Raw genomic sequence first — 23,131 nt, 5'->3', positions numbered from 1 at the left:
CTCCACTCTTAGGAAATCCAACTCCCTGTGCTGGCCTTTGTGGGCACCAGGCACACACATGGTACAAGTGCTCTTAACCACTGAGTCATCTCTCCACCCCCTCTTATCTTTTTAAAATGACACTCAGCAATATCCATTAAAAAAAAAAAAAAAAACTCCCACTTTTCAGAGATGCACTTGTTCTTGCAGAGGATCCAGGTTCAGTTCCCAGCATCCACATGGTGGTTCACAACCATCTGTAACTCCAGTTCCGGGAGGTCTAATGCCCTCATCTGACTTTCTCAGGTACCAGGCACATACATGATATACATATATACATGCTGGCAAACACTTGTATACATAAATTGTTTTAAAAAGACAAATACTTAGATGCCACACACACAGTTTATAATTTGATGGCCTTAATCTAGATTTATATACTTTGTATTCCTTAATGACTTTATAGATATAATTGCCAGTGATAACTTTCACTTTTAAACTTGCTACTGGGTATTTCAAAGGTTATATTCCACTCCCAGCATCACTTTGAATTTGATTATGAGTTTATATCCATTAGTGAAATTTGTACTTTTAGATGTTTTTATGTTAATAAAAATATTTCTGTTTCTTTTTGAAGCACCTCCATTTTTTTTAAATGCTAGGCTAGTAGCTTATGTTTTGCTGGTTTGAGATAATACTCATTAGAAAAAGAAAAAAATTAGATGACTTTTCAGGACATAAAATTCTTGGCTGGCTTTATTTTTTTTTCCTTCAACACTTGGAATATGTAATTCTGTTCTCTTATAGCCTGCAAGGTTTAATCTGAGAAGTCTGCTGAGACTCTCATGATGATTTCCTTATATGTAACTTTATATTTTACTCTTCTTTCAGAATTCTTCCTTTAGCTTTTGAAATTTTTGTTGTAATGTGCGTCAGAAAATAGTTTTTAGTTAAATCTATATAGAGTCTTTTGAGCTTCAAGGATATGGATGTTCTTCCATTCCCTATGACCTGGGAATCTCTCAGTTCCTATTTATTAAAGAAGTCTTCTGTGTCTTTGTGAATTTCCATAACATAAAGATTGGTCCGCTTAATTATATCCCTGAAATCCTAGAGGCTTTATTCACTCTTTTTCATCCATCGTTTCAGATTATTTCAAAACACCTGTCTGACCTATCTTAACATTTAGAAATTTTTGTTTGATTTGCTCACAATCATCTCAATTACATGTATATTAAATTCATCGAGTTCTTTAGTTCTAATATTTCTACTTGGTTCTAGTCTATAATGCCTCTGTGTTACATTTGTTATTCAGGTAAGAATTGTTTTTCTGATTTCATTAACCTGTCTATCTGTATTCTCTTGTATCCCTCAGAGTTTCCCTATGGTCATTATTTTGAATTCACGCTCAGACAGTTCATACATTTTTCATTTCTTTGGAATCATTTGTTAAAAGAATTGTTATGTTTTTTTGGGGGGGTGGTGTCATGTTTTCTTGCTTTTCAACTTTCTTGTACCCAAGTGTTATTATATATCTAGTAGTATGTCTACCTCCTCCAGTTTTGTAGAGGTTTTCGTAGGTGAAGACAATACATCTGTCGATATGTTTTAGTGCTGGGAGCCTGGCTCCAGACAGGTTTGATGATCCCCACTAGCCATTACCTTTTAGATCTATAACTCTACTGTTGGAAGCATAAGCCGTCTTGCAAGCTACAAAGTTTTCTAACTAGGCACACCCACAGGTAGAACAGTGTACCCAGTTGGCAGCATTTGTAGTTATAGCGTCATGCAGAGTGAGAGAGAGTTTTGTCTCTAATGGTTAATATTTACATCTGGTAGGGTCTGGATTCTCACAATCAACTCACCAGCTGAAGCTGGATCAATCCATTCTACTTTCTGTACAACTTCATCTCCTCTGGGGAGATACCAGGTTTTTCCTTTTATCCTATAGGCAACATAACTTGAAAACTTATTCTTAATAGTTGGCACTGTTTATCCCTTGTTCTTAAGTTCTTGGGGTATTGGCACATTTATTAGAAATGAGAGAACTGTGGGTTTCTATGATTCTACTTCATTCCCTGTCTCTAGACTGTTTCCATTAACTCCTGATATCATCTATTTATTAGCATTTCTCCAAGACACTTGTGATTAAAATCATGCTTTCCAGAACAGTTATGCAAATACCTAATACTAAACTTCATGACCTGCTGTGACTCAAGCCAGCAGTATGGCTAGGGTGGTGAAAGCAAGGGGAGCAGGTAGCACACATGCTCCAAGGGCCATGCCAGAATTATGGAGCGAACTCTCCATGGGTCTTTGCCAAGTGGATCCGGGTCTCCAGGGCTTTGCCACAAGGAGAGCCATTCATGCTTTTTCTCAGACCTTGTTCTCCAAAGAAGTCACATGGCTCCCACCATGTTAAGATGGCTGGTAGGTAGGGTGTTCAGGCTTTGGTTCAAAGTATGTGCAGTAATGTAGTCTGTGTGCAGCCTTTTCCAGCTGTGTTGAACATTGTTGGTGAAAATGCTTTAGTGGTGTGAGCTATGGAAATGTGTCACACCGGTCTGCCAGCTCTGGGTGAGGCTTCCCTGGAACTGGTGAACTAGACCGTGAGGTATGTCCATTTTGTGTGTGGCCGTTCTGGACTCAGTTCCTCAGAAACTGCCAAGGACTAGTTTCTTTTGGACACAGTGCAATGTGAACCAGTGCTAGAGCACTGCACCTAGGCTTCAACAGGCCATGGTTGGTGGAGTGCCTCTTCAACGGTTTGTTCTAGGGGGTGGGGATCCATAGTATTAGCTCTTCTGTGGGAATGGTATTTTACTATGTGTGAAGTTTAATTTGGCATAATGGAAGGTAAACAGTAGCTACTAGCTGTCAGAAAAATATGCTAAACTGATGCATCCAGTGTCAAGATGGTGGGTTCAGAAGCAAAAGTATGGTGTCAGTGGTAGACGACAACATAGATTCCTCCTTGGATAATGTATAAGTTCCAGACACCTCTCTAAATAGGGCCCAAGGCCTGTCAAAACTACAAGATTCTCCATCAGTATAGACTATAGGTATCTACGGTATTAATGGGTACCACTATGGGCTTCCTAGATACCTCTTGTTTGTATAAGAAGTCTCTCTTCTTTCTGAGTTATCTCTACAGAGAATACAATACGGCAGAGAAAGGATATTGTAGTGGGTAGCTGTTCCAGCTTTGACCTGGAAGTACTACCCCCATTGAGGCTCCTTTACTTGTAAGTTACCCCACAAAATAAACCTCCCTTTAAACTATGTGGAGTTGCCTTAATACTACAACCAATAGGATATTTCATTCTATTCTATAGGGTCATCCTTAGCCTTCCTGTTCCATTATGTACCTGCCACTTACCTGCTAAAATTCAGTATTTTCCCTTGCATATTCTATCCCCCAAATAGTTGTTTGTGTTTTGGTCTTCTTTTGGTGGGGAGCACAGGCATTAGGAACCTGTAGTTAGCCATCTTGCTGATGTTCCAGTTGTTATTTCTAATTGATTTCTTAAAAGGGTTCTGTCTATAATGCCTTCACTTATTGAGGATTCAATCTATATATGTCAAAAAAAAAAAAAACACAGTTCCAAGTGTGAAAACATTCATGGGTTATGTTCAAGCTAACTTTCTTCAATTCAAAAGCATCATACTTTCCTTACATCATTCCCTGGTTTCCTAACAAATAACTTAGCTTGACATCTAACTTTATAGAAAGAAATATTTCTCTATAAAAGTCATGCCTCAAAAGAAGTAGACCAGTGCTTAAGAGCACTGGCTGCTCTTCCAGAGGACCCAGGTTCAATTCCAGTACCCACATGGCATCTCACAACATCTATAATTCCAGTTCCAAGGCATATGGTGCCCTTTTCTGACCCCTGCTGAGCACAGATATACATGCAGTACACAGACATGCATGTAGGCAAAACACGCACATAAAAATAAAAAAAAAATTTAGAGTTAAAAAGTGATGTGCAAAAAATATTTTAACATAAGTAATCTTATTTTTTAACCAAGTGACTGATAACTGGAGGAAATATGGTTTATAGAATGTTTATATTGTGTTTTCTTCTTAAAATGAACCTTAATAAAAAGGCTTTTGGGGGGGGCGTGGTTATAGACAGAGTTTCACTGTGTAGCCTTATCTATACTGGAACTATCTCTTTAGACCAGGCTGGCCTCAAACTCACAAAGATTCGCTTGCCTCTGCCTCCCAAGTGCTGGGATTAAAGGCATTCGCCATGTCCACCCAGCAAGAAAAAGTTTCAAAAGGGAGCATAGGTAAATTTGTAAAAGAAGAAAAGAAGATGGATATTCCAGTTGTCCTAAAAAAATTTATTTTACCAAGTATAATGGCTACTCTTACTGTCATTTTGATTGGATCAAGAAATACCTAGGAGGGGCTGGAAAGATAGCTCAGAGGTTAAGAGCACTGGCTGCTCTTCCAGAGGTCCTGAGTTCAATTCTGTAATGAGATCTGGTGCCCTTTTCTGGCCTGCAGGAATACATGCAGTCAGAACACTGTATACATAATAAATAAATAAATAAATAAATAAATAAATAAATAAATAAATAAATAATATTCTCAAGAAAAGAAAGAAAGAAATACCTAGAAGATTAGTAAAACACACCTCCGGGTGAGGCCCAGCTTTTACTAAGGGAGGAAAGGCCCACCCTAAACGTGAGCTACACTATCTCAGTCTCGTAGGCGGAGCCCTGGATAGGACAAACCGGTAAAAGAGAGAAAAGCAGCTGGCAGTCATTCTGTTTCCAGGCTGTCATGAGGTGAGCAGCTCTGCCCCACCCCACCTTCCCACAAAAAAAAAAAGTCAATTAAAAATCATATTTGTATCTGCCTGCATATCTCCTTGATGTGGAATTGATTGGTTGTAGGGTCAGTCTTCCTTTCAAACCAGAACCTTGTTTCCTTTCCATTCCCTAATGTTCGATAACAAGTACAGAACATATGAAGCAATAGGGACTTTGAATTGGAAGCAATTCAGGCTCCTCCTAAGGTGCCAGAGAGGCTACTAGATGTTTGCCTGGGATGCAACAGATTACACAAGTCTCTGCCTTTGAAATGAGACGTCTAAAGTGGCTATAATTTACTAATACTAAAGGTGGACTTTATGTCTAGATAAGAGTGAAAATGAAATGTTATACACTGCCACCTTCCCTCTGATAATTGTAGTTCTGTACCAAAGTTATCAAGCTGGTGTTGGCCTTGCTTCATTTAGGAAAGTGGGGTAAACATTGCAAGTCCATTTGTGATCATTGCAAAAGGCAATTGGGGGTGTGTGTGAAATGTTAGTAAATATCCTCTGTAAAGTTAGGAAGTTGAGACACTACAAATGAGGTACTACATGAGTAGTATCTCCTAAAGAGATGGTTCATAAATGTATTGCTGATAGGACAAGGTTTTCCTCAGCTGGCCTTGACATTTAAAAAAAAAGTCTCTTGGGGCTGGAGAGATAACTCAGCACTTAAGAACACTCCTGAAATCTTGAGTTTGGTTCCAGCACCCACATCAGGCGCCTCAAAAACAGCTGTAGCTCCATTTCCAGGGTATCCAACACCCTCTTCTAACCTCTGTGGGCACACATGTGGCATACACACACATACACACACAAATAAAAATTTTAGAAGTATTTTTAAACTAAGTACAGTCAAGGATATTAGGAGTTTTTTTATCAAAGAAACATTGTAATATGAGTACTAATAAAACTAATGATATTTCAAACATAAATACTCCCCTGCTCACCAATTCAGTTCCCCATAATTTGAATAAGCGATAAGAGTACCTACCTTAAGTATAAGCATACTCTAACTCAATTGGAAGATATACCTCTCTGTGAATTTTTTATTTTCTTTTGAGGGGTATATCCCAGGCAGGCCTCAAACTCACTAAGTGGGTGAGGATGACCTTGAACTTCTGATCCTCCTACCTCCACTTCCCTGATTGCTGGAATTATAGATGTGTATCCTGTCTGTAATTTAAATTGATATTTGGTTTATCATTTAATCTCAAGAGTTTTAGTAGCTTGAATGAGTTGCTCATCTTTTGAATAAGTTAACCAAACAAGTTTATTTGTGCCCATAAAGCTGAGAACCTTGTCCTTAATTCATCAAAGTGTTGACACTGTTTGGTAAGCAGCCAGTCCATCTAGGAGATGATTTTGTGTTGTCATAGGGGAAAGTCAAAGACCAATATGAAATCTTTTTTTTTTAATGAAGTAGGATAAAGGGCTAAAAAATTTCAGTTTGTGTTTTGAAGAAAATGAAAATTTTGAATCACTTGAAGGGAAGTTGACATGTGTGAGTGATAATGAATTTATAATTTCAATACACTGGGGATAATGAGACAGGATAATGTAGCCAAGGTTAACTTTGAACTCATGACACCCTTGCTTCTGTCTCCTGAAGTAGTTCTGTGTTTACAGATATGTATCACTATGCCCAGCATAACAGGACTTATTTCTAATAAAAATGAAAACCTCTGCTAGCAAACAAAACAGATTATTTTATACCATAATTAACAAAACAGTAGGCATTCATATACTAATCTCAATTCATTATAGTGGTAAAAATAATTTTTTAAAATAAAGAGTACTGTTTTAATAGTGTTAAGATTAGGAGTCCAAGGCCCTTAGGTTAAATGAAAAGTTCAGGGTAGTCAGTAGTAGTTAGATTTTATATTATTGTCTTTTGTTCTCATTGCTCTATCTAATGTAATTGGTTCCGAAAATCTCAGGTCTGCCAGAGTCTCTCAGGGTCTAAGTTAAGAGGTGTTTTTCTTGAAACAGAATGTGGATTATATACTCAGCTAACACAGTTGGCAGAAAATGAAACTAATCATCTTAGGGCTTTGGAGACTTGTTTTTACAGTCAGAGGGGAAAGATGAGAATTAGGCTGGAGTATGAGCTGGCAGTAATGATATCTACACTCTGGTAACCAGCTCTGGCTTGAATTAACTATAGGTCTTTGGATACCCTTTCAAAGTACATGAAGTTTAGTTTCTTCTTTTGTAAAGTGAAGGAACTTTGTACTTAAAATGCTAACATCCTATGAACTCACAGAACTTTGTCAGTTGAAAAGCACATTTGAAAACTCTCCTAGGGTTCAGTGAGATGGCTTAGCACTTGCTCCCAAGCCTGACATCTGGAGTTTGGTCCCCAAGAGGCATATGGTGGGAGGAGAGAACTAGAACTGACCGCCTCAGCACACCACACATCCAACATTGTTTTTAAGAAGGTCTACCTTCCTCCCATCTTCAGGCTCTTTTCTTTACCCCAGTAATTGTTTCCTTGGCTGTGCGGAAGCTTTTTAATTCGATTGAATCCCACGTGTCAATTTGTGCTATTTTGTCCTGAGTTACTGAAAACCTGTTCCGAAAACCATTGTCTGTGTTTATATCTGGAGGTGTTTTTCCATATTTCTTCTAGCGTGTTGCTCTTTCATGAAAGGCTTTGACAACTTGGATTTTTATACAGAGAATTATAGAGGAAGGGTCTAGTTTCAGACTTCTCCATGTGGATATTTAAAGTAATAAAAATCATTTTTAAAACATAAAATACATTTTAAGAACTTAACTTTCCCCTGGGGGGGGCAAAATTATTAATTGGCTTACTTTGCTCATTACCAGAGAAGTACAATTATTTTTTATTACTTTTGTTTAGTTATAATTAAAATTCCTGAGAGAACAACTTGAAGGAAAAAAAGTTAATCTAGCTCCCTGTTTCAGAGGGTTCAGTCTGTGGTCATTTGGCCCCATGCACTTGGGAAAGACATCATGACAAAAGAAGTATACAGAATTTCATTGACTTAACAGCAGACAAAAGTCAGAGAGAGGAACCTTTAAAGGCACATACCATAGGGCCTACTACATACAGCTAGGCCCATATTCACCAAAGTTTTCACATCTCCCCAAATAGCGCTACTAGCTATAGGTTAAGCATTTGACACATGAACTTTGGGAGTCATATCATATTTAAGCTATAAAAAAAAAACCCTTGTATGATATCATTTACTAAACTTATGTTAAAGCCTATGTTAAAGGCACTGTGTAAGCTGATTAAAATGAAAAGATGAACAGGACATAGTTCTGTGTCTCGAAGAGTTCATCATCTGGTGAGAGAGAGATCTGCGTAGATGAACAAAATTGTGACATAGTTCATTAAGTGCTATGATATAAGTAAGAGTTGAGAACAAAAATTCTCAAACCCAGCCGGGTGGTGGTGGCACATGTCTTTAATCCCAGCACTCAGGAAGCAGAGGCCAACAGATCTCGAGTTCAAGGCCAACTGGTCTACATATCAAGTTCCAGGAGAGCCAAGGCTATATAGTGAGACCCTGTCTCAAGAACAAAAACAAAATTCAAACCTGAATGAACATTAGAATTTTCTGAGGCTCTTACTAAAAATTACGAATGTTTTTGTCTTAGCTCTCAAAGATCTTGATTTAAATCACCTGGGGAGTGACCTTGTGATATGCTATTTTTCAGAGTCTAGGAGATCCCAATACACAGTAAGGATTAAAAATCACTGGGAGAGAAAAAGATAATAAACTTAGTTCTTAAGAAAAATGGAGGCCAGTCATAGGAGTGCACATCTTTAATCTCAGCACTTAGGGGGCTGAGGCAGATAGATCTCTGGTTTACATATCGAGTTCTAGGAGAGCCAGGGGTACATAGCAAGACGCTGTCTCAAATAAATAAATAAATGAAATAAATAGAAAAGAAAAGAAAAAAAGAGATGGCTCTGTAGGTAAACCCTTGTTGTACACACATGGGGCCCGAGGTTCCCAGAACCCATGTAAAGCCAGATGTGGTAGTGTGTACCTCCATTCCCAGCACTCCCACAGCAGAGTGGCAAGTGGAGACAGGAGAATTACCCAGAGGCTAATTCTCACACCAGTTAGCCTTGTCTCTGCATCAGTGATAAATAACAGAGCCTGTCTCAAACAAGGGGGAAGGGTGACCTCTGACCTCTACATGTACACCACAGCACATGTGCACACTCACACAGAGATTAAAGAAAAAGGGGCAGTTGTCAAGACAAGGAGAAAAGAGTTTTTCGGCTTTGTACCTAGAACCCATGATGCACCGGGGGAACTGGAAATAGTTCTGTAGAGCTTACTCTAAGACTGTGAGGAAAAGGGAAACTGAAAGATGAGACTGGAGAGCTAAGCAGGAGACGGATCAACTATTGTCTGTGAAGGATTTGGACTTCATAATAAAAGGGGTGTGGAGTGACCTGATCTCATTTCTCTTTTAGAAAAAATAGTTTCTGTGGTATTGTGAGAGATGGATTAGAGAGCCTGGAAGCAGGAAAGCCAGTTAATAGACTGTGGTAACTCAGGCAGAAAAGGAGGCCTAAACTAAAAACATAATGCTGGAGAGTACAAGATATTCAAGGACTAGAAAGCAAGGACTAGCTAACAAGCAATATGATGTGAGAGAGTAAGAGCCATGTAGGCAATGTAGTCTCTTTATTTTTTACCTAAAGCTTACTTGTCTGCAGTGAATTAAATACTTCAGAGGTAGAAAATAACATTCTGTGAACTTAACAATAACCAATGTGATTTGAATCCAGTCATTTCATCCCAAATTTACCAGTGTAATTAGAGGCAATTTACAATCCCTAAATGACTGAAGTCCCAACATGCTTAGGGCCAAATGTGCAACGTTTCTCCCCCCAGATTGGTGGTAGACTGGGAAATGGAACTAAAAGCAAGGTTTGAGAGATTTTAATGAACAGAAATGGCTGTACCTAGTCTTTAACTCTGTCCAAAGCAAATGGAGTGAAAGCCTTCTAATCCTTCAGAACTTCATCTGGCATTGACCTCAGAAAAAAGAGCCTCTCTCCAACATCATCAGACTGACTTTCTGTAGATCCTTCTTGCTGTTCTGTGTAGTTCTTTGATCTTGGGATTGTCTTTAAAATAGAAGGAGAAGAACAAGAGGGGAAACGTTCAAATGAGTGCTTTGCAAATATAAAAAATAATAAATTAGAATGCATTGCAGGGCTGGGTTGTTGCTTATGATCGAGCTCTTGGCTGCCATGCACAAGGCCATGGGCTGGATCCTGAGCGTGGCAAAAGTAGATCAATAAATGTATAAACAAAGAAATGTACTGCAAAAATCTATACCCATTATCCAAGCCTTTTAAAATTAGAGGGGTTTTTTGTTTTTGTTTTTGTTTTTTAATAAAGGAAAGCTGTTCTCTCACCATATTGGGCTCATTTCTGTTGGTTGTTGCTTTCTCTGTAGTTGTACCCATTTTACCTGGTAGAAGACATTGGAAAATGAGGGCTATTAACATTCATTATGGCATTGCTTAATTGTACAACTATGGTACAAATAGTAAACATTGATATGAATTTTCAAGTCATTCTAGAAAATAACAGAATATTTCAAAGTTGGGGTGGTAGGTCTTTTTTTCTATTGAAAGCTTATGTTCTATAGTGGGGAAACTTGTTTGAGAATAACATGTAAATAAAAACCTTGAGAGTCTTCAGAAATGAAGCCCTAACATTTAGAAGAAGTGGGATGATAAACCAAGTCCATATATATATACATATGTATATATATACACATACACACACATACATACATATACACACCCACTGTGATAAGCTAGACATATACTACACAAGAATAGTCATGTAGTAAAGAACCAAACACCAAGGTGAGGTTCAGAAAGAGAAAGCAGCATCAGGGAGGATGACAGATGCAGGCTGAAATGGGAGGCAAGAAAGGGAGAACTGTAGGGTGCTTCCTCGTCAGCATGTCTAGGGCAGGTCTAAACGAGAGGAACTCTGTTAAATTTGAATTTCAGTATACACCTGTAATTTTAGTACACGTTCCATGCAAAATTTGAGACACTGATAATAATTATCCATTGCTTAGCTGAAATTCAAATCTGTCTCTTACAAAACAAAAAAATGGAAACATACTGCTCCTCTCCTGAGCACTTGATGTGAACAGGTTGAGCCATTGTCCCCCATGAAAACTGTCTTAATCAGGGTGCAGTGTACTTTTTAAATTTTTTACTAAATTCATATTTAGAAAAAAACTGACTTTATTCTTCCTGTCTGGACTTCTGTTAGATTTTATGGAAAACAGAAGAAATTACAAATCAGTTTCATCACCTTTTAATACCACAAATACAGCTTTAATGTTTCGAGGGTTCAGGTTGCCTCGAAGCTTACAGAGTAGTTAAGAGCAATACTCTTTGTGAAAGCTCTAGATTTGAGCCAGTTGTGGTTTGTGCCTCTGCCTCCTGAAATGTGAGCCATCAGGATGAGGAATGAATGAAGTGAAGTAAAGATGAGAGGAAGACCTTGCTTTCAGAACAGAGGGTTAGTGAGTAAGTAAGTTCTCAGTCATATTCATTTTCCACTTCAGTGGGCTTCCATGTCAATTTACAAATGTAGCACAGTCTCTCCATCCAGACTTCAGGTCCTTCTCCTAAGGAGAACCTTCCATCTCTGCTCAGAAGGCTCAAAGAAATGCTGAGAAGAGCCTGGGATGTGGGAGACGAAAAGTAAGACTGTCAAAATCAAATAGCTTATCACAGATACGTTATCGCCGAAGACAAGCCCTTAATTCTCTAAACACCAGCAGGTGTGATGGGAGAGTCATCTGAACTTAGAGATTGCTTAGTGCCTGTGTTTTCTAAGATAAGTGAGCAGCAAAGGCTACAAACTGCAGTTTTGACATAGTACATGCCAGGGAGTGAGGGGTGACACAAACCCTGAGCCAAATTATTAAGAAGCAAATTCCTTCACTTGTGACCTGTCTCTGGGGGCTAAAGAAGGAAAGACTATCCCTGAGTGAAAACAACAGAAACATTTTCTTATAGAAGATCAGATGACGCCCAGAGCTAAGACTCTGGTGATGCTGAGTCTCAGGCTTCAGGGAATTTCTCAAATAGGAATTGCTTGAACTGTAACAAAGTCTCTAGTATTTACCAACAAAATAGAAGGCACCATTAACTCAGCCAGACTGCCCACTGAACAGGGAAGGAGGGATTCTTGGCTAAGACCATTGGAGCAAAACTTCCTTCTACTTGGAAATATCTGAAAAGGAAAGACCTGTGTTTGCCTGATTAGCCTAGGAGGTATGTTCAAAATGACACGCCACCCTTCCTCTACGACAAGTTTAAGCAATTCAGTTCTTTTGAAACTAGAAGAACCAGAACGCCATCTAAGAGGGCTATTAAGTACTTAACCTTCAAATAGTCCTTGTGTAATAGCCCAGCCCCTTTTTACTTCATTGCCCTAATTGCCTGATTTATTTGTGGCAGGGAGAAAAAGTCTTAGACCAGAACTATGGAGGAAGTAGGCAATTGCTTTTGTTTTTTGTTTCTTTGTTTGGAATGAGGTGAAGGATATAGTTCAGGGAGGGGAATAATAACAGTTAAGAGTTGTACAACAGAACCCCGAGTTTAATGTTTAATCAAGGCTGCCAGTAATACATCTTGGTGCCACACAGCATGACACAAAACATCAATAGGTTCTTTTCTTCGTTTTTCATTTGATATATAAATGTGGCACATTTTGTCCTAAGGGTAATAAAAAACCAGTCTCCTACAGCATTTCACGTTTCCTGAATTACCATTTGTTATGGACTTGGCATAGATGTGGTTGGTGCCACCTACCGGACTAAATACATAATTACAGACCTCCCAACCCATTTGTAAACATTCTCTGAAAACAGCCTTAGGGACTATGATTCTTCATTGGGAGGATGATACTATAAATAGCTAAGTTTGGATTCCCATCACAGTTTTTAGGACTGGAAGAGGCATAATAAATCAAACTTTCACACTGCCATTGTATCATTCAGTCCAGAACCCTAGCTTTAACTAGGAACACAGAAGCCCGGCTTTTCTGAGTTTGCTTGTTCCATATTTCAGATCTTACAGTGTCATTATAAGGGCTACACAAAGTGGTAAGTTTTAAATGTGCCCTGTTACACGTGATGGTTGTAAATATTAGATACAGAAAAATTGAAATCAAATAACTTTCCCATGTCATGTAAGGGCTACAACACACACATCTTATCTGACCCTAGAGCCATGGCTTTTCCCATTAAATTAAAACTTCTCAGAGTTTGGTAGTGAAATAATTTTAGGTGACACCTGTAATAAATTTAAGAGGTGTTGTAACATGTCTTTAGATCCTGTAAATCACAGTGGGGAAAAATTGTTTTTTTGAAACAAACTCTCCACCCAGGCAGTCCTGGCCCTCCAGTGCCTTATGCCTCCACCTCCTACATGCTGGGATCATAAACAGTTGCTTCTGCACCCAGCTCAGTTTTTCTCTTTCCAATGCTTTGGACTTGAGAGCACCAAGGAGAATGTTCAAAGTTGGGCCTGGTTTCTTTAAAATGATCGGTTTTGTTAATCTTACTTTCCAATAGTGATGAAACAGGCCCCAGGCTTGACCATCTTTCTTGGAGAAATTTTTTTGTTTTGTTATTAGTAAGTTTACTTGTGAAAGCTATATTGTTTTGTCGTTTAGTAATTCGAATTTTGTGCTGGAGCATGGTAGCATGTAACCATGTAACACTGGCTCTTAGGAGGCTGAAGTAGAGGGTCAGCATGGGCTACATAGAGAGATCCTGTTTTGTCTTGTTTATTTGAACTTTCTTTTTCAAGAAATGCATGTATGAAGATGAAATCAACTTGAGTGGCAAAAATGAGTAAATAAGCAACAGTCTAAAGAAGTTGAAAAACAGTAGTACTACCACACTACTTCCCTATTGTTGATAATAGTATGTTTATTTTAACAATTCTCCCATTGTCTTAGTTTGTTTTCTGTTGTGAGAAAAAAACATTCTAACCAAAAGCAACTTGAGAAAGAAAGGGTTTGTTTGGCTTACAAGTCCAAACCACCGTCTATCATGAAGGGAAGTAAGGGCAAGAGTGCAAGGCAGGAATTAGAGTCGGGAATTAAAGCAGAGACCATGGAGGAATGTTACTGGCTTGCTCAAGTCACTTTCTGATACAACCTAAGACTACCTGCCTAGGGGTAGCACTATCCACAGAGGACTGGGCCTTCCCAGATCAGTTATTAATCAAGAAAAGGCCCCAAAAGTCAATCTGATGGAGACATTTTCTCAGTTGAAGTTTCCTTCTCCCAGATGACCCTATCTTGTGTCAAGTTGACAAAAAAAAAAACAAAACAACAACAAAAAAAAACCCACCCACTAACCAGCACATGCACCATAAGAACTAGCACTTCTGGGTTTGTTTTTTTTTTTTAATAATAAAAAATAGAGTTTATAAATAAGTCAATATAACCCAAATCTATGACTGTTAGATTTCAGATCCATTTTGGCTCAAATAAACCAAAGGATTTTGAATATGTGTGGGCACATAGTCTCTGCTCAGTGAATACAGTCAGTAAACCATGGGACCGATGGATGGCTCCTGCCGATGCCTATGGTAATATGTAGTGGCTGAGCAGTATAGAAACCTATCACTTCATTTGCTAGAAGTGAAAGGGAAGAGAAAGTATGGATCTATGGACTGCTCCAGTTCAAACTGATTGAGTGTGCTGTAAGTGGATGTGTACAGGGGAGTCTCCTCAGACACTCAGGATGAATGGAATCACTAATGGGGGACTGACTTAAATCTGGAATTTAAAAAACTGTCTCCTTACTCTGTGGACCCCTTGAGATGGTCTTTGGCTAATTTTCAATGACACAAAAACACAGCTGTCTGTTTTCCTCATACTACTTGTCTTTTTAAATTTCTATATTAATGACTTACTGCCTCCAGGCTCTTTCCAACTTTCTGCTGTCCACTTCTTCTCAAGATATAAGTAGAATAAAAAATATGTGTGGAACTCTGCCTGGGGACATGTAGTCCATCCAGTTTTCTAGATTTTCCAAATTTTACCTATTGAAGAAGATAGAGTGCTGTGTACCTGGACCAAATCATGCTAAGTTGCTGCATTCTATTAAAAAATTTCACAATAATGACTTCTTACCATATTGTATCAAGGAACAGATAAGACACAGTCTAGGGACTTTCGATTCTGGATTCATTTTGGAACTATTATTGAGGATACTGACTACTGACCTTTCTATAGTGAAGTCTTGTTTCCTCTATGAAGGCCTGCAGGAGAAACCACTCTCATGTCTCAGTACCATGAAAGTCTGTATTTGTCCTGATCGACTGCTTTGTTGTTACTTCATGAACACTGACAATCCATGTTTGCTGGTGAATTCAGAACCAAATTTATAACCTACCTCCACTAACTAAATATCATTTCTATCGTACATTATCATGTTTTGACAAAACGTATCTTCCCTCTCACCTGTTTATTTAATCATATGTGTTTTGTGGGATTTTTATAAGACATTCAAGTTCTTAATGGACTAAGACTGAGAAGAAATTAGATACATGTATACCGATACTGGTAAAGCATTGCTACTCTTGGGACAAGATTTCTCGTGGCATGTCTCTTCTTAAAAATAAGACTTCAGATTAATAGATCCTTGGAAATGTAAGAATCCTTTCCCTACACATCATAACTATTATTTTACTTTTTATGAAATACTATGATTTCCTATGATACCGGAACGTCTTTAGGGGAAATCACTGACATTTCCAGAAATACATCTGAATTAGAATTCAGAGCGCTTGCCAACTACCTCCTATGCCTTCAGCTCTGAAGTAACAGTCTATCCAATATGACTTATGAGACCAGTTCTAGTTCTAGGGGTAGGGGGTAAAGGTGAAAAGAAACTAAATATTTTTGAATGTCAACTCTTTTTTTTTTTTTTAATTTTTTTTTTTTTTTTTTTTTTTTTTTTGTTTTTGTTTTTCGAAACAGGGTTTCTCTGTGTAGCTTTGCGCCTTTTCCTGGAACTCACTTGGTAGCACAGGCTGGCCTCGAACTTACAGAGATCCGCCTGGCTCTGCCTCCCGAGTGCTGGGATTAAAGGTGTGCACCACCACCGCCCAGCGAATGTCAACTCTTATCATCTACATATACTAAGGATATGGTATATTTACGCTTACAAAGGAAAACTTAATTTCTTCCACAAAGAAACCTTATCTTAATATAATCATTACTGAGTACTATTATTAATGATGATAGTGAAAAAATGTATCTACACCACATTTAACTTACACTGTGTGTCAGGGCACTGTGATGCTCACTGTTAATAATGGGACCTTCAGGGTAACAGACGAAACAAAACCTCCAACTATGTACCTCTGATACTCTACCCACCTTGAGGCCTCAGAAGATTCAAAGCTTCTTGCATTGGCTCAAAATTATGCTGTAGGTACAGTGATAATTTTAGGTCATTGGCCTTCTGGTAGTTCCTCAAGGCTTCAATTCTCAGCTCAATCACTTTGCCATGGAAGCCATTCTGAAAGAAAACATTTTTCAAAACGTTCACAATACTGACTTTTCTAAATTTACTATTACCTGTGTTTCTTTATACAGATGTTAAAAAAATAAAGCCCTCATGTTTTGTCTTTTAGAGTTAGGAAGATAATATATGTTATTTTTCCCTAATTTCAAATAGTACAAAATCAAAAACATGAAAAGAAGTATTTATTCCAAATTATGCAAGGTAAATCCAGAGATAGGTGACTTCAGCTCTCTCCCATAATCCAGTTCTTTTAACAGGTGACAGAGGATGTGAGAATTGGCCTTAACAATATGAAGTTAAAAGCTTTTACATTGTATGAATAAATGGATCCCATGGTCAACCTTGGAAAACCTTAGTACCTGAAGGATGTTGGGATGTTCCTCATATTTGACCCATTCTATTTTCCTCTGTTGCTTTTCCTGGTGGAAGAAAGACCTTCTGGGTGACAAAGTAAATTGAGATAAAGATCAGTTTTCTCAATATCCTGCAACAGCCTTATAGCAAAATTATAGTATCATAGATTCCCTGTTAGGTTGGTTTTTATTTCACAGTCTTCTTGATTTGACCTCCCCATATAGTGCATTCTCTAAAAGCTAAGAGATGAATGAGCAGCTCATTTCCAGTGAATGATTTGTTTGAGGGAAGATGAGATGCAAATGTAGTATCTCTAAATAAATTTCCACGATAAATTAACAAGTGCTCTGTGTGTATGGAATTGTCATTGTCAGGATGGATTTTCTCATTTTAAGATAGTTAACATGATTTTGCAGAAACCTGTGGTGCTAGCTAACATAAATATAGTATCCCAAAGATACTACATTGCTTATAAAATTTGCATCAATTTAGGAGCACAGTACACCTTAAGCAGATAATTGATTTATCAGTTGCAAAAGTCGCTATGCTCAGAGAGGTTGTGCTCCTACCCTCCTTATCTCCTCCACATTCTCTGCATCTGATGTCTCTGGCTCACTCTTGGCCTTCCTAAATGATACGGGGGATTCCAGAGCCTAAGAGAGAACACAAGAGCTAAAGGGATAGATGATTCCGGATGGGAAAATGCAGTTTCGTGGCAGACTAGAAATCAAATATACCCTAAAAGTCCTGATTCCCAAATTAACCCTGATTATTAAAGGGCAGTTTCCAACTGTCTGTCATCAACTTCTATGACATTCTGAGTCCACTCACCTTTCCATCTTTCAAGTCTGCTTTGGGCTTTGTTGGGACTGCTTTCTGTTGATTCTGGAGCTCTTCTGACTCAATTGTCTGTGGAGAGACATTTTGGCAAAGCTTTAAATTAGTGGTAATTATGAAGTCAAGGCTTTTGGTTCCTGCCAGTCAGCAACTTCTCAGGGCTCAAAATGGAAATCATATACCTACCACAGGGGATTCAAAATGGTTCCTTAATATTCCTTATAATAATAACAACTATTAAGTGAACCTATATGATATACCACTGACCACTGAGTTTCTCACCTCATTACTTACTTTCACTACCACATTACAGTCCTTGTTTGATCTTCACAACTCTGGGGACTGTTTTTGTTTCCATTTCATCATTGATGAAATTGAGACTTTGAAAGGTTAAGCCACCTGTTAATTGTCCTACAGCTGGAGAAGTACATGGAGCTAGAGTTAAAACCGAATTGTTCTGACTCCGAAGCCTCTGTTCTTAGCCATTGTGAACAATTTGAAATGTGAAAATGTTTTAATAAAATATATATGCCACAGTTAAGAAAGGAAGAGAAAAGGGGGAGGATTTTTAAGAGGAGAGGCTGGAAAGGTGGGTACAGACCAATTAAGTCACAGGAGGGTGGCCTGTCAAGGGTTTTCATCGGGTGACTGAAACACTTTCAGTGTTTTTTAAAGATCACTTTGTTATGCAAATGGAGCAGGACTGGAGGAAGAGACATGATACACTGAGGATGAGGGGCCAGAGGAATGAGAGGCTCTTTGCATTATCTGTAGGACAATACTTTTGAGAGATCCTTAGAGGCACACCTTGTTCCATAGCATCTCCATTTCCTTCCGGAGCATCTTGTTTTTCTTTTCCTATTAGAAGAAGAAGAACCAAACAAACAGATGTGTTTGTCCGACAGTTAAATCAAGTTAGAAAAAACAGCTGTCTAATTAAAGGTAGGAAGGGGATTTGTGGACACAATAAACCACAAAGGAACTATAAATGGACCTAGCATTTCGTACAGAAACATAAAAGATGATTTTTGATATGATGATGATGGTGGTAGTGGTTAAAAAGTTATTTCAAGAAATAACTTTTTTTGGTGGTTGTGAGATGTATCAGAAATAAATTCTTAACATTTAAGGTGCTTGTATATGACAGTCCCTTGAGGATTTAGAGCATTAACTTCTAATTTTTAAAGATCCTTTACATATTGACTTCAAAAAGATCTGAGACTTTCAAAACAAACTTTTTTCTTTTAATTTGATAGGTATTTCTAATCCTTAAGAGTTAATATGCTTATATCCATTAACCATTAAATGAAACTTTTTTTTTAGGTCAAAAAAGTAGAATCTTTCTAGCTAACCCCTGCGCTTTCCAACATCCAGCCTGATTTCCTTAGCATCACCTTGGATTTCCTAGATCAAAGAGATACACATCGTTGAAGCATCAGAGGCTAGAGATGAGCATCTGTTATTTCTGTATGTGTCAACAGCGGTTCAAGAAGCCATGCCCTGTATCTACTAACAACATCTCACCAGGTTCTGTTTCATCTCCTCTGCTTCCTTAATAAGCTCCATGACTGAAGATTCATCACATCCTTTTCCTGCCATGATTTGCCTCATGATCTGCAGACTAGAAGAAAAGAGAGAAATCATAAAGTTCACATGCCCTTTAAAACATAAAGTTAATATCTGCAATCAGTCAGGAAATAGTCTTCATGGAGGTTCATTGGGGGCTCAAATCCTAGGAATTAGAGAAGTCTTGAATATTGAAAGTCTCTGTCACTAGCATGATTCCATTCCTAATTGACATTAGGTCTAGGTATGTGATCAGTAGTGAATTCTATGCTCTTTAATATCAAAACGAAGGTCTCTAACAACCACTGAAAGTACTTTACACTCTGAAAAGAAAGTTTTAGTGTATGACTTGAGTGAAGGAGTGTTTCGGCCTCTGTATAGAAGAAATTGGAAACCTTGACATCTTTCAAATTAGTTTCAGAACTATTCCCTGTCTCACAGGTAGGATAGATCCATTCCCTTCTACCCCTGTGAGTATCCAGCTCGGATTCAGTATCAAGTCTGACTATGAGAAGGATACTGTTTAAAGGCAATCATTAATTTATGTTTGTGTTGTCTTTTTTTTCTCTCTGGACCTGAGTAGAATGCCCTGTGTAACATGCTTTCTTGCCCCAAGAGAAATCTATATTGCTGGTTTGCTAACAGCTGATGTTTGACCACCTCTTGCTGGTTTTTGTTCTCTTGAAGTCTGAGTTCCTTAAGGGCTTGGGATAAGGGTATAGAGAGAAGACAGATCAACTGAAGTGGCATTTTCTATGACCAGAAAGGAAATGGAGACTTGGTAGTTCCTAAGAACAATGACTGTTCAAACAAAGATTTCAATTCTCAGATGCCTAGGAATGTCTCCCCAACCCAGAGAGTTCCCAGGCTCAGAAAAAAATCATCACTCTTCTGCTTAGTATAGAAGAGCAAGTGTTTCTCCTAAAATAATTCTACCAACATAAATAAGCAAAAATATATCAGTGATCAGCATAACAGTGATGGACCTATATGATTAAAGGCATTTACCTGTTTCTTGGGTGGGCATAGGAAGAGTAACTGTAGCTTCATAAGATGAAGAAAATCATACTTATTTTAAAAAATAAAGGATTCCTATGTACCCTGCTTTTGTAGTGATAAATTCTTTTATATTCTACTAGAAATGAAAGTCCCAATTTAAAGAGAAAAACAAACAAATCAGTGATTTGTTTATTTTTAACTATTTTACTTTATTACTAATCTATGGTGGTTGCTTTCTCCAGCCTTTCTCTCTTTAGGATACTGAGTAGGGAGCCATACCTTCTTTGTTTTTCCTCCAAGTTAGCCATTAGCTTCTGGAGTAAGAGAGTGTTCTTATCTTCTAGAGGTTTTAGCATCTCTAGAAGTTCCTGCTTCCTTAACTTTAAGTCTTCATTCAATTCTTTCAAGTAGTTGTCATCCATTCTAGGATTCCTGTGGGAAGAGATAAAATAATCTGTCTTTTGCTTGGGTAAGTAAAGACCCTTTCCCCCTCCTAGGTAGCTGCCATTTGACTTCCGCCATCAAAGACTCACTTTTTTGAGGACAAGCAAGGTTCTGAAGAGTTTGTACCACTTGTCATCTTGAAGGGAAATTCTTGAAAATATGTGCCTTCTTTTCCCGACCAGTTAAGACATCATTTTGTGCTGCTGTTCTTGAAGCTCCTGTTGCATTGGACTGATTTGAGCTACAGCTTGAGGTCACAATGGCACCAAGACCACAAAATAAGCAGAGCTGTGAGTAGCATCAGTAGCTGCTTGATGACTGAAAATACTGAACTACAAGATTATTTCTTGTCTTAGGTTTAGGCAAATTCCCCAAGTGTTATTTGGAAATCTTTGAATGAATAGGATTGAATCACAGCCATCGTACCTGCATTATAAAACACTGTTGGATTAGAAAATAGTGACTTATCAAAAAGAAGTCGTCAACACCATGGTAACGAACCTCTGTGGAAAGCCTGCTGCTCAAAATGCTGGATTCTGTGAGTGAGGAAAAAATAAAAAGATAACAGCACTTATTTCGAGGAGTTTGGCGAAGGAAAAGATACTTCTAACCAACATTTAAAAATGGACAGAGGTTAAACTGGCCAACACTATGAGTGTAATGGAGTAATAGATGAACCATTGTCATCCCCCGCCCCCAATCTTTAAAACTCCATTATGTCAGCTGAATGTGGTGAGTCACATCTATAATCCCAGCACTAGAGAGGAAGAGGCAAAAAGGATTGGAAGTTCAAGGCAGCCTTGGGCTATGTAGCAAGACTGTCCTTCAAAACTAGCCCAAGCCAATGCAAAACAAAACTTTGATCTAATGTCAAGGGAAAGGAATATTGGGCATATAGGGAGAGGATATAGTTTGGAAAGATCCACACTGTCCGGGGTCTTCCCCAGTCAGATTCTGTTCTGGAAGGCTATACTTCCTGGGCTCATCTCCACAGATTGACTCTGACTCTGTTATTCAACTTGCATTAGAACCACATATCTTTTGGATTCTTAAGATCGACTTTCTTATGTTTTTTAGGAAGTAGAAGATCGTCCAAAGGATTATACGTTTTTAAATGTGCCCTTTGAAAAAAGTTTTATGGCTTCATTTTTAGGCGATATCAGATGTGACTTAAGACAGGCCATTTCAAATACCAACTGACCACTTCCAGTCTTTTTCTATGAGTTTTCTCCAAAGTAATTTAAGTCCTTTATTATTAGGGAAATTTGAAAGGCAAACTATTACATTGAAAAAAATTACAAGAACTTAGTTTGGGTCTCAGTTTCACTGTGAGCAGTGGGCTGCCTGTGAGCAAGTTTCCAAACTCTCTGAGCCTGATGAAGTTTCCATTTTTATAAAAGAATGAAATATTGACCTGATCAACTTGTGAGCTTGAAATATATAACATGCCTGGCTCATGTCAGATGTTCATTCACAGTTAGTGAGATTTTCTTCAGTTTGGGTTTGCTTAATGCCCCAATTAAGTGGCCAGATTTTTTTTTTTAAAGCTGATATGTGTGAAGCTTAATCACAAGAGCCTTTCATTTTCAAGATCTCTTCCAAAGTCTCTGAACCCTTTTCTGAATTTAAAACTTCCAACCATTTTTGGAAATAGAGACTTCTCCCAAATTATGTATGATCAGAGTCCCACAAAAAATGGATCTGCCCTAGGTTAGATAGGATACAAGCCTTCCCTATGTACCTCTACATCAAAGCTTCTTTTAAGACAATTTTTACAAATACTTTTGCTAAAGTTTTCACGTGTCACTTGAAGGTTGTGTATGACAGAAATATGATATTAAATTAGAAAAGCCGCAGCATGTTAATTCATGTTGGTTGTCCTAGGACTAGCCACAAAAAATTCAATTGAATGAAGGTGAGTAAAATGTTCACTGTTAAAAAGAGGTGGTGGGTGGACTAGTTATTATTAATAGCATCTTAGACTACATATGTGGCAGGTGGTAGCAAATAGTAAAGGACAAAAATGGCATTGCTCACTGAAGCATAGCCTCTTTAAATTTCATGTTGTGACATTTGGCAGGCAGAACTATGATAGAATATTAAAACATTTAATGGGCAGACTGCATCCCAACTCACCTTCCTCTCTGCCCTTGCTTGTGAATGATTCCAAGAGGAAGAACACTTGCTATTCTGATGTAGTTTTTTCTACAGCCAATCAGCAATGTTTATTTCCTAACATTCTGATGTCCATGTCTTCAACCTGGAGTATGAATTTCAAGGAGTATCTTTGCCTTATAATGATGTGTGTGGATATTACCGTGAAAAGCTTTTCACAAGAAGCAATCCTCCAAACCAGAAGCCAAGTAGTATTGACGGGGAGTTAGTTGATGTTCTGTATCAGAATCTACTACAGGAAGAAAGGAGGGTGACATTTTAGATGATCATTAAAGGTGGAGGAACTTGAAGTAATTTTCCTTGAAGTAGAAAGCTAGGTCATCTGCTGATTGGAAATGTTTGTTGAGAAACCCCTGGAAGAGTGA

General features: G+C 38.1%; 1 protein-coding gene across 6 annotated transcripts; it reads right to left on the bottom strand.

The window, feature by feature from the left end:
* Positions 1-9,724: 9,724 nt before the first annotated feature.
* Positions 9,725-22,790, bottom strand: Ccdc196 (coiled-coil domain containing 196). Of its 6 annotated transcripts, none has more exons than XR_009382835.1 (11): positions 22,728-22,790; positions 20,681-21,127; positions 20,427-20,579; positions 19,107-19,203; positions 18,390-18,440; positions 17,577-17,654; positions 16,751-16,810; positions 16,244-16,385; positions 14,773-14,901; positions 10,222-10,277; positions 9,870-9,927 (listed from the first exon to the last, which is right to left on the bottom strand). XR_009382835.1 is itself a non-coding variant. In XM_059279551.1 (10 exons), exons 3-10 carry the CDS (start codon positions 20,567-20,569, stop codon positions 9,805-9,807), a joined length of 750 nt encoding a protein of 249 aa, XP_059135534.1. In that variant the 5' UTR covers positions 20,570-20,605; positions 20,681-21,127; positions 22,728-22,790; the 3' UTR covers positions 9,725-9,804. The 6 variants fall into 6 exon arrangements, 4 of the variants coding, with proteins under 4 accessions (XP_059135534.1, XP_059135533.1, XP_059135531.1 ...); XR_009382834.1 differs by lacking the exon at positions 14,773-14,901 and adding an exon at positions 15,085-15,222 and having other exon boundaries at positions 9,871-9,927; XM_059279551.1 differs by lacking the exon at positions 14,773-14,901 and having other exon boundaries at positions 9,725-9,927; positions 20,427-20,605.
* Positions 22,791-23,131: the final 341 nt, after the last annotated feature.

Source organism: Peromyscus eremicus, chromosome 14 (assembly GCF_949786415.1).
Source record: "Peromyscus eremicus chromosome 14, PerEre_H2_v1, whole genome shotgun sequence".
In the NCBI taxonomy this organism is placed as follows: Eukaryota; Metazoa; Chordata; class Mammalia; order Rodentia; family Cricetidae; genus Peromyscus; species Peromyscus eremicus.
Note: the sequence above shows the minus strand (reverse complement) of the source record. Positions and strands in the feature narration are given on the sequence as shown.